Source organism: Antedon mediterranea, chromosome 6 (genome assembly GCF_964355755.1).
Source record: "Antedon mediterranea chromosome 6, ecAntMedi1.1, whole genome shotgun sequence".
Classification (NCBI taxonomy): Eukaryota; Metazoa; Echinodermata; class Crinoidea; order Comatulida; family Antedonidae; genus Antedon; species Antedon mediterranea.
In genome coordinates this window covers 493436-504626 of record NC_092675.1, presented here as the reverse complement: position 1 = coordinate 504626, position 11191 = coordinate 493436, and the positions used below count along the sequence as shown (strand labels likewise).

At 32.7% G+C, this 11191-nt stretch overlaps 2 protein-coding genes across 2 annotated transcripts; one reads left to right on the top strand and one right to left on the bottom strand.

The window, feature by feature from the left end:
• Window positions 1-480: 480 nt before the first annotated feature.
• LOC140052293 (dnaJ homolog subfamily C member 21-like) lies at window positions 481-7940 on the bottom strand. Its single transcript, XM_072097780.1, has 14 exons — window positions 7855-7940; window positions 7306-7407; window positions 6987-7115; window positions 6417-6505; window positions 6057-6182; window positions 5704-5877; window positions 5344-5394; window positions 4746-4825; window positions 4430-4548; window positions 4172-4259; window positions 3707-3931; window positions 1693-1735; window positions 1167-1360; window positions 481-815 (listed from the first exon to the last, which is right to left on the bottom strand). The coding sequence occupies exons 2-14, from the start codon at window positions 7400-7402 to the stop codon at window positions 539-541; spliced, it is 1692 nt and encodes a 563-aa protein (XP_071953881.1). The 5' UTR covers window positions 7403-7407; window positions 7855-7940; the 3' UTR covers window positions 481-538.
• Window positions 7941-9018: 1078 nt separating this feature from the next.
• Window positions 9019-10859, top strand: LOC140051760 (D-beta-hydroxybutyrate dehydrogenase, mitochondrial-like). The gene is made up of 5 exons (XM_072097065.1): window positions 9019-9286; window positions 9445-9579; window positions 9772-9924; window positions 10153-10286; window positions 10476-10859. Exons 1-5 carry the CDS (start codon window positions 9019-9021, stop codon window positions 10857-10859), a joined length of 1074 nt encoding a protein of 357 aa, XP_071953166.1.
• The last annotated feature ends 332 nt before the right edge of the window (window positions 10860-11191 follow it).

Here is an 11191-nt window from a genome sequence, read left to right as displayed (position 1 = left end):
TAACAAATATATTTTAGATAATTTTACCTTTTAAAAATATAATATACTAAATTTATAAGATACATTTAAAAAAAATATAATCTTATAATTTAATTACACATATTAGCTTAAATATATTTCTTAAATTGTATTTTTATTTGTTAATTGTCTGCCTTCTCCACTTCCGTCGACTGCTATAAAGAGCGCCCTCAAATTAAAACGAGATCGTATTATTTTGTTTGTCTCGGGAGATTTAAAATGGGACAGAAACTTGCTTTCTTTTTATCACATTTTAAAAATAATTATAATTAATATGATATGCATCATTGTCTGTAGGTATGATAGCTTAATGTCCAGATATATTTGTTTGATATGCATCATTATCTGTGGGTATGATAGCTTAATGTCCCGATATATTTGTTTGATTTTGTATGTGTTAGTATAGTACTAAGCCTATGTTTTGATGACAGATTTACAAATAGACAACCATTTGCACACGATGTACTGTTTAGTTACAGTTTAAAATTTTATTTAATAATAAATTAAAATCAAAAATATATCAAGAATCATGTATATGTGCGTTTTTTCCTTTGCTTCTTTTCCCTTTTTTACGTTTTTCATCTTTCATCGCTGTACTGGGCAGTCTCAGTGAATGACCACTCTCTTTCAAATGAATGAATAACTTATTTTTAGATTTGCATTTCATATTACAGGTGTTACATATTAAAGACTCAGGTGGTGGTGGCTGGTGTGTTTCATCTGCCCCAGCAACAGCATTTTGTCTTGCTGCTTCTTTGCGAGCTTGTTTTGCTTTCTTGCCCTTCTTTTTTACATTACTGAAAATAAACATAGAAAGAGTGTTTTGTTTTGTTTCTATCAGTATTAGATAGACATAGACATAGACATCACTTTATTCATCCATACATTTGGAAATTACAGTGTTCATAGCTTTCTCTCTCATCAAATATAACAACAGAATTAAATACAGACAAAATAAAAAACAAGTAAGTCCTATTTTCATTTTTTTAAATATATGTTATGTAATGTACAAAATGATCAATATTTTGCACAATGTAATAAGGTTACTCACATCAAAAGGTCTTAGTGATAGGCCTACATTTTGACCTCCATTTTGTATCTTTTTCTAAAGAGATTATTCTGAAATGTAAAAATAATTCTTCACTTACACAGGTGCTTGGGTTAATTCCTCATTATCTCCATCAGAATCTTTATTGTTAGTAAGAGTGTCATTATCGTTGACCTCTAACCTTTCACCTAATTCATCTGTTATTTTGTTTATTTCCTCTGATGTGATTGGTTTTTTAGTGGTTTCATTGTCTTCTTCATTGTTACCTTCTTCATTCTCATCACCTTCTTTATTCTGTAATAAATGATTTAAAAATCTTAACTTTCTTCATATTTTCAAGCTTTTAAAAACTTAGGAAATATATTCGTAGGAAAAACATGACAACTTGATTGGGTTGGGCTTCCAAAACAATCTCAGGTGATACTGTACATAGTAGAGGTAGATATAGTGAGTAGAAGTTTAGTGTTTTACAGAAGCCCAGACTGTGATAATGTCTACTGTTATGTAATGTAGTTGTGGTTACATTATAAAGTAAAAATTCATCTGTTTTAATAGTAGTAATTGATGATATTTGATAGTTATTGTAACAATAATGTACAAGTATAATTATAATGTTTTAAACTCACTTTATTCTGTTGTCTCCGCCTCTTCTTTTGTTTTTTTGATAACCTAACAAGAAAATGCGTAAATACTGTTGGCAACTAATAAATCAAAATAACAATGAGTTGATCAGCTTACTCTAATAGATAGATAGATATTTTATTTTGTATGATCAATTAAATTGAAGTATTAAATACAGTATACATAAATGAATTAGATAAATGAACCCCTCCTTTGGGACATTCCTTGACACTTTCCTGTGAAATAAACAAAGGGAAATACATATTTTTACACTATGGCCAGCTCCTAAACAAGAGAAACTTTTATACTTTGTTGGGGTCCCAAAGTGGTCCGTAATAGGGGTTCTACTGTATTTAAAGGGGGATTCTGGGTTTAAAATTGCTTTTAAATATCGTTTATTTATTAAATAAAAAATATTATAACAATATAGACATGTCAGAATGAAGAAGTAATAACGAGAAATTAAAAAAATTAAATTTCATATACATTTTAGGGTAAATTCATGGAAAATCTGTTTTTCAGCAGCTTAGGGAAGCTCATTAATATTCATGAGATATTCACAAAATCACGTCATCAGTGGATTCCAAACTCGCGACGTCAAGCTTGTACGTTGTGTTCTCTCTCCTCTGTCAAACGACGACCACCCGATCATTGTGAAATACATTTTTTGTAGATTTGCTAAGCTAGGCCTAAAGTGTAATAATAACAGTAGTAGCATATATTTATTTGACATTTAATGAAATACAAAATTTAGTACAGATTACGGAGTCATAAATTATACTATTTTTATACCTCGAATTTATAATAATAGGCCTATAGTACAGATCGTATATCGGCTTCACGTACTAGGCTAGGCCTAGCCTAAATCATTTTATTCATGCCGGGGTGAGAGCCATTTCTGACTAGGGATTCCATGCCACGATGGCTACGTTAAAACATTGGGGCCATCATTCATGGGCCTAGCTAGCCTATTACTAAACGATTGGCCCATAAATAACAAAACTCAGTGGATTCCAAACCCATCCTATCAACCAAACTCCTAAACAATCTAAACCTATTAAAAACGTTCTACAAAAATCGGCTGTAAATATTGAGGCAAAACAAGGTCCGATCACCGTCCGCACGTATGGTGTCCCGATCGTCTAATAAGTAGGCCTAGTTTACTCTCCAAAAAAGCGGATACTGCATCAAGCAAGTAGACCGGTAGTAGGAAGGAGACCTAGCCTAGCCTAGCCGATCCGGCCCAGTTAAAAATTGAGCTAGCTAGTGTAGTAGACCCTATGCGAATTGATACTACCAGGCCTTTTACTTACGCTAGGCTACACTTGTTAAAATTAGCAATACTGTACTTATGTTTACAAATATTCCAACTCTCTCATTCGAGCTATATTATCTATACCATTCCGGTAGGTTGAGTCGACCTTCAATCAAATACTGTACATCGTTCATGTTGTGATTATAGACGGGGTATACTCGACCCGACCAGTTTGGTATTGTATACTGTATCTGCTTATCACGCGACGATGCCAGGCATGGGCAGAGAGAGCACGTGTATCGTCGTCTCGCTCTCCTCGCTCAGGAATGTATACGTTACGCTTCATTGATTTTGAAGGCTTTCCCTAAGTCAGTGCGAAAATCGGCAAACGTAAAGTGCAAACTTATCTAATTTTTCACTGTTTTGATGGATTTTCATAGAAAATTGACTTTATAAATGGGAAGACCGACTAAAATTACATCAGATAAGTATAATTTTACAAAAGTAATTGATATGGTTAATGATAACGAGTCGTCGGAAGATTGACCATTTCACGAATTTCCTATTCTGTAACCACAGTGTGATTTTGCCGTAGCTGCACTTGTAATCTGGCCTCATTTCACAGCCTTCGTTCTGCTTCACTGGGCGCTTATATAAATTGAAACTTTTACCGTTCAAGAGACAAACAAATATATTTTACATTTTTTACTATTCATTTTAAACCCGGAACCCCCCTTTAAAAACAAACAGCTTAAAACACCAACTTTGATTTAGATTGAACAAATTGTTCTGCATCCTCTTCAACATTATTGGTAGATTTAGTTTCATCATCTGTGTCTATTGTTGATCCATTTAAATTGTCAATTTCTTCACTATCAACATTTTCCTCCTCATCTTCTCCTACAAATTCCGACTCCTCATCTTCCATTTGCTGTTTTAAAAAAGTCATGTTTTCTTTGTGTTTCTTCGAATTCTCATGATTTGCAAATCTGTCACCAGAAAAAAAAGTAACTTTAACTGTTTATTATAAAGCTTTGTCTACACTACCAAACTAGTTTGATAAAAGTGTGATGTCCCAAAATGTGGTATCGATATATCATCATGTCCATATATGGGCACATCACATTTTTTTCCCACATAAAGTTTGATAGTGTAGACAGAGCTTTAGGTTCAATTGGAGTGTTATTACTATTTGTTTATATGTACTTAATGTAGGCTTGGTTACTTACGCTTTATCACTTTTGAATTCTTTATTACATGCAATACAAAACAGATCACTTAACATCTCATCTGGATCTGAACAGTCATCTGAGCCGTCTAAAACATTAAGGACAATATTAAATGACATAGTAATTTGATTAAAGCTATAAGGACATAAGTAACATTCTACAACTTCATTGGACAGTTAGCAGTTCAGAAAATAGGTAGTCAGTCATATATGTTGGTTGGCCAATTAGGGAATGTCATACAACATCATTGATACTAACCTAAGCTTACTGATGAATTGACACCAAACTCTTCATTCAGCTTAGCCTCCATAGCTTGTAGATCTTCCTCCATTTCTGCCTTGGCTTTCATACCCTCTATTGCATATTCTTCATGACGTCTAGAGATGACAATTTCATATTTTTATAACAAATTTGTGTATTATTTGTATATACAGTACTGCTGTATTTATTTTTTTCTCCACTATATCGATCCTTGAATTTACTTAGGACAAAAGAGTATTATTTGATTTGATATTAGACTCATATTTATACCAGAGTGTGTATACAGCCATCATCAAAAGTATTTTGTACTCACTTGGCTCTTTCTTTCTGCTGTTTTACTTTTCTCTCTGCCTCCAACTTCTTTCTTTCTGCTGCTCTTTCCTCCATCAGTGCCTTTCATATAACAAAACAACAAATGTTAATGACATTCATTTAAGTTTCTAATATTTCACTTTGTTAGTTCTTTAATATCATTGTAATTATGCATTTGTTTCATAAGTACAATCAACTCTTCCAACACCAGACACCTTTGGGCTGGCCTAATATGTAAAATTAAATTTGAGACCTTTTTGACCTCAAATTTGTTTGTCTTTCGTGGGCACGTCCCACTTTACACATAATAGATTCTTAAAACATCTAAATAAAGTAATATTGGTCTTCCTCTTACTCTTTCTCAAAAACTTTAAAGGAAAGTCTGGTTTTGGGAAAGTTTTGGGAGAGTTGACTGTATACATTTGTCCAGGATCAATACATTACATTCCCATTTGTACAGCAAGACTAGTGCCAGTCTTTGATTCAAATGGTTAATGTTTCCTTTGTGGGTGGGATACAAATTCTGTTAAATAACTCATCTGTTTTCACTCTCTGTTAAATTAAATTGATTACAAAAATAAAAGTGTGAAACTTATTACCTTCCTTGCTTGTACTCGTTTGTCACGTTTCTTAACCATTGTTACTAATTCCTGAAAGAAATTAAAATGTATGAAATTATTTTAAGGTTAAAAAAATTAGTTAATCAAACATAACATACAGCAGGGAATAACACAATATATAAAAAAAAATATGTTAAATAACTAAAAATAAAATATAATAACCTCCAACAAAATATAAATGAAGAAAAGTTACCCTAGAGCTTTGTCTACACTATCAAACTAATTTGACAAAAATACCATATATGGTAGTGATATACTCAAATATGGCACTAATATGACATCATCATGTCCATATATGGGCACATCACATAAAGTTTGACAGTGTAGACAGAGCTTTACCCTGATATGGCCGTTCCATGCTTTCTTTGCTTTGTCTCTAAGTTTCTTGTTGTCCTTTTCCATCAGTCGTGAAATTTGTCGATTAGGTGCTTCTCTTGTGTCATATTTCTCAACCCAAACAAATGACCTTGAAGTGCTATAGCTTTGCCAATATGCGTAAAATATATGAACAACCTGTCAATTAATATTAAAATAAACCTTATTAATGTATTTATTATTTTTATTTGACATATCTCTATACTCAGTATTCAAAATTATAACAAAAAACAATACTCAGTGCTGAAGTCCCTAATATTCGATTGAGTGTGTGATGCAAAATTATTTAATTTAGCATAATTAATATAAAATCTAACCTCTTCGTAATTACTTTTTGAATCCCCAAATGCGGGAATATCATAATCACTAGCATCAGAGTCCATAAATCTTTTGTCTTCTTCGGCTATTTTATGAAACACATCACCATATACAGAATAAAATCCCTAAAAACACATAAAAGGGTCAAGTTTTTATGAAGCCTTTCTGAAACCTTTCCAAAGAATATATTATACGTATGTAAAGATGAAAAACAAATTGCTTTTTAAATACAAAGTTTGTACATTTTATGTCTTGCAAAATATACTCTCAGTGCTAAATCATTTATTTGTAAAGTACTTTGAGTACAGTTTTTAAAAGAGTACAGTAGGGTTTCTTTCTAATTATAGTAATTAGTGTACCTTGGAATCATCTGAGAAACCTGAGTAACATGACGGTGACAAGTACGGAACCAAATCAATAAAGTCATCCTTGTAGTCATCACCAAATCCTAGAAGAAAAAAATTATTTAACAAACTATCCTTGATATAGCTAGCCTAAAACTAGTGGTGAATGCCATTGTGCTACATAATAAAACATAGAATTACAGTACGTCAGGTAGGCCGATCATTTTCTCTTTTAACAATCAACTGCATTTTAAAATATACAAAGTTAAAACTTATTCTTAAAACAAAGTAAAAACATTTAAATCCCAATTGCTATTATCTCTATAAAAACTTTTCCTTTTTTTTCATTCCAATTCCTCCTTTGACAATATTCTTCATGGGGAGAGAAGAAAGAAAGCGATCAAAAAATTGTTATTTAAAATATTATTCAAAAGTAAATATTAGTTTATAGCATTCTTCTTAATATATTAGTTTAAACCTCAATTTGTGTGTCAGTCTGGTTGTGATGCTGTCCAAACTATGGCATTTAATGAGGGTAAGTTATAACCCTATCCCATTCCCCACCCAATTTAATCAAACACTGACCTCCGCGAATGATGGCTTCTCTGTGTTTATCATACCATGCTCGCTCCTGTGGATCACTTAACACATCATAAGCCTGCTGTATGACAGCAAAATAAGAAGTGCATTCGTCAATACGGTCTGGATTTTTGTCTGAAAAGTTAAATTTATAAAAACAAACGGTTTTTATATTTATGTCGTATCTTAAAAGACCAATTTATTTTGGCATTCCTGTATTAATCAGGTTTCTTATTAGTTATATTGTAATTAAATTGCATTCTAGGATAAATTTATTTAATATTTATATTTTTGTAATTTTTCTTTACATAAAAAATGCCAGTACCTGGATGCCATTGTAATGCTAATTTTCTGTATGCTTTTTTTAAACTGTTGTCAGAGGCATTTTGTTCAACACCTAGTACTTCATAATGGCATTTCATGATTTCTGAAAAATAATTTCACATTGATTTAAATTGAATCAATTATTTCAACATACATCATTCATAGATAGCCTAGGCCTACATTCATTATTTAATGATTTAATAATAATCATACATTTTTTTACTACCCCTACTAGGTAGCCTATCTAACTACAGATTTGATGTATTTTTGTTTAGAGTTATCAATACAGTATAATAAATAACTCTTTTATACATTTTAGATAAGGGTAAAAAAAAAAGTACAGTAGTAGCTAAGCCAAGAATCTACCATCTCTCCTCGGGAGGCAAAGTGGGTATTGGGCCAGATAATCAGATCGAAAAAAATAGACCAGCTGAGAGGTGGCCTAGAGCTAGAGTAGTAATGCCTACTACATTGCGCTTATATGCCTGTTTATTGTACCTAGATTCATTTATTTATTATAAACACCAAAACAACTAAAAATATGACTTACATCGAATCACATTAAATAACTAAGTTTAATAACAATTTACAATATCATATCAGTCTCCCTATCACATGGAATACACACAGAGAATTTCGTAATGAATGAGAAATGTTCAATTGCGCCACCAACATTGATGAAAAGTAAGCCAAAGAACTAAGCCTCGCCCACTGGGATTTTTAGTCGCGTGCAAAGACTCTACTACAGTTCATTATGTCGGTCGGTTGGTCGGTCGGTCAACAGTACCTTGTATATCGCCTTGTCTTGATATCAGTTTCATCTAGCTATGTTTATTTTTAACAGTATATTCCTTATGGCCAGGAATCGATGTGGTTATGTTTTCACGGTGCGCAATCAAAAATTACGCGGTCTACGCACGATTTAACGAAATCACGTTTGTAATCATATCTTCACAAGCATGAATCACAATTAAATAAAATGTGGTACTCATAAATTTCAGGGCATAAATCATATGACACTACAATTACGTGCGTAGCTCATATAATGCATGCGTACGCGCGCTTAAAAATGTTTAAAATTGTCAACATTTATTTTCGATGAAATAAGAGTACGTTTCAGGCAATTTTAAGCATTTAAAAAATTGCCATGAGTGTGCAGATTTTTGCATGCGCATTGCGCGTTAAATGTTAATATGCACTGTTTTTGCCGGATTTCTGTTTTACAACTTGTTAAAAAATAATATCATATTTGATTCGCTTTTCAACTCGAAATTACGTTATCTGGCCTAAATTTAAAAAAATATAAATTGTTTTAAACATGTTCAGCAATTTCGGTCGGTCGATCGGTTGGTCGGTTGGTCGGTCGGTCGGTCGGTAAACACTAACTCAGAGCACGCGACTGCAGCCATCTATATGGCCTTGTTTAGGTAGTATGGGCTTCCTTCCGAGATAAAACTGTATTTTAATGTAGTGTTAAAGGAATCGAAATGTATATGATGATCGTGTTATCATCAATATATTGATGACATTAACACATTTATGTCAACAATCAAGCCGCATATGTCTTTTCTATTTTTTTATTTTATATATTTTCTAATTACTATTACATTAAATACAAAATAAGAACAAGTGTGTATGATCTATAAATACTCTGTGGTATAAAGTTCTGTAATGTAGACTTTAGACCCTGCTATGTAAACTATCCCCCAAAAACATGGCTGTCGGAAATTCAACTTATATTTCATTGATGGTGTTTTGCTTACTTTTAGGATGCTGTTGCTTTATTTTAACAGAATATATTGTAGCAGTTTTATTTATAAGTATAGGTATTTACATAGGATCCAAAGCAGTACCGAGAGGGAGGCTCAGTCCTAACAACAAAGCAGTGTTTATAACGGGGTGTGATACAGGCTTTGGTCACAGCCTAGCTCTGAGATTAGATCAACTTGGCTACCTTGTATATGCAGGTTGCTTATTCCCGGGTAAGTACTAATTTGTACTAATTTCTCAGCTTTACAGATGTGCAAGCTAGCGGCACAGCAATGGAGAAGTTAATCATATTAGCAGCAGCCTGTCTTTTTTTTTTTTAGTTATTTGTTCTTGTTTAATTATCAATAAAATTCTCGTTGGTTTTGGTTAGATCGTGAAAACGCAAAATTACTGAGCACATCATCAACTACTAATCGTCTGACAATAGTTGCATGTGATATCACATCTGAAGAATCTGTGTTGGCTGCTAAAGAAACGGCACAGAAGTCACTTCCTAAAGGTTTCTGTAAGTAACTGTTTCCATCCAATATTAATGTCATTCAAGCACGTCAAGCTGATAGAACAACAATGACCTATACCTTTCTTCCTATTCCAATATTTGAAAGAAAATACAACTTTTCGTTGTACTTTTACGGTAACAATTGCACATACACATTATAGGCATGGTCATATAGAGTTATTATACATTCGTTTGTAGGTTTGTGGGCGATCGTAAATAATGCCGGTATATGGACATACGGAGAAATTGAGATAACACAGATGGAGACGTTTAAAAGCATTGCTGAAGTTAATGTATACGGAACGATTAGAGTTACTAAGGCATTTCTACCAATGATACGACGATGTAAAGGTATAGTGAAATTAAACCGGGTATGCTACAGTGATAAAGATGTTTTTACGCTAACCAACATATTAAATTATCGGTTGTAATATGTGACGTTATCCTGGAAACCTTCCTGGAATCTTTAAAAATGAGGATGCAGTCAGAAAATAAAATGTATTCATAAATGCACACTCTAATTTATGTAAAATCATAAGGTATATTCTCTTCTTGTTTATCTTTACAAATAATATGTAGGTCGTGTTATCAACGTTGGAAGCATTGGTGGAATAAGTGCCATTCCAGGAAACGGTGCCTACTGTATGACCAAGTACGCGATTGAATGTTTTAACGATACATTACGCTACGAGATGAGTCCATGGGGCGTAACGGTAAATATATTGTAAAGTTTTGTTTTTTTCAAGAGCAACATAATTACAGTATAGGTCTATTAATCTTCACACCACACAACGCTCCTGGTATATTAGAACTGTAATAGTTTAGGTTCAATATCTAAAGTTAAAATACCGGTTGACTTTTACAGTTTAAATGGTAATAATGGTAGTCATTTCTCACTACAGGTATGTCTCATTCAACCAGGTCAGTACGGAAAAGCTACTAATATAGGAATTAACAATATTGAGAATATATCTGAAGAGATATGGAAAAACGTTCCAGAAGATGTTAAGGACGATTATGGAAAAGAACATCAAGACGGAATGTCCGACTTCTACAGGAAAGGCCGCGAATATTGCTATGGGGATGCAACACCAGTCGTGGATAGTATGGTTGATAGTGTAACATCAAGAACACCACGTCATCGCTACCTCGTCGGCGGTTTGATCATAACGTACGTACAGATGTACATGATGGAAATGCTTCCATCGTGGTTAGGAGATCTTCAATTTATTTCAGTAATGAATTCGATGTTGCCGTTACCTGCCTACGTCAAATCGCAACAATAAATATTATTTTAAATTTATTTCTATAAGCATTTATTATTTGTTATTAATTTGCAGTATAGATGAGAATATGCACCATATGCCTGTAATAAATGTTGTTATCTCATTTCCATAAATCTAATAAAGGATTGTTTTTGCATATATGCACAACGTATAAAATAAGTAAGGCACTTCGGATTAATGATAGAGATAGCGTCCGTGTAAAGTAAGTTAAGAATGTCCCAGATATTTTGAGACATTTAGAGATATAAGAATTATTATTTATTTATATTTATTTTATATCAGTCAATAACGTTAAATAAAATAATTATAAACGAGAATATTAACTAAAAATA

Coding starts and splice junctions, on each gene's coding strand:
- LOC140052293 (XM_072097780.1), bottom strand. CDS start 7,402: ATGAAATGCCATTATGAAGTACTAGGTGTTGAACAAAATGCCTCTGAC. Junction 5,395..5,703: donor CATGGAACGGCCATATCAGG/GTAAAGCTCTGT, acceptor AATTTCTTTCAG/GAATTAGTAACAATGGTTAA. Junction 4,260..4,429: donor CAATTCATCAGTAAGCTTAG/GTTAGTATCAAT, acceptor TTAATGTTTTAG/ACGGCTCAGATGACTGTTCA.
- LOC140051760 (XM_072097065.1), top strand. CDS start 9,019: ATGGCTGTCGGAAATTCAACTTATATTTCATTGATGGTGTTTTGCTTA. Junction 9,287..9,444: donor TGCAGGTTGCTTATTCCCGG/GTAAGTACTAAT, acceptor GGTTTTGGTTAG/ATCGTGAAAACGCAAAATTA. Junction 9,925..10,152: donor AATGATACGACGATGTAAAG/GTATAGTGAAAT, acceptor AATAATATGTAG/GTCGTGTTATCAACGTTGGA.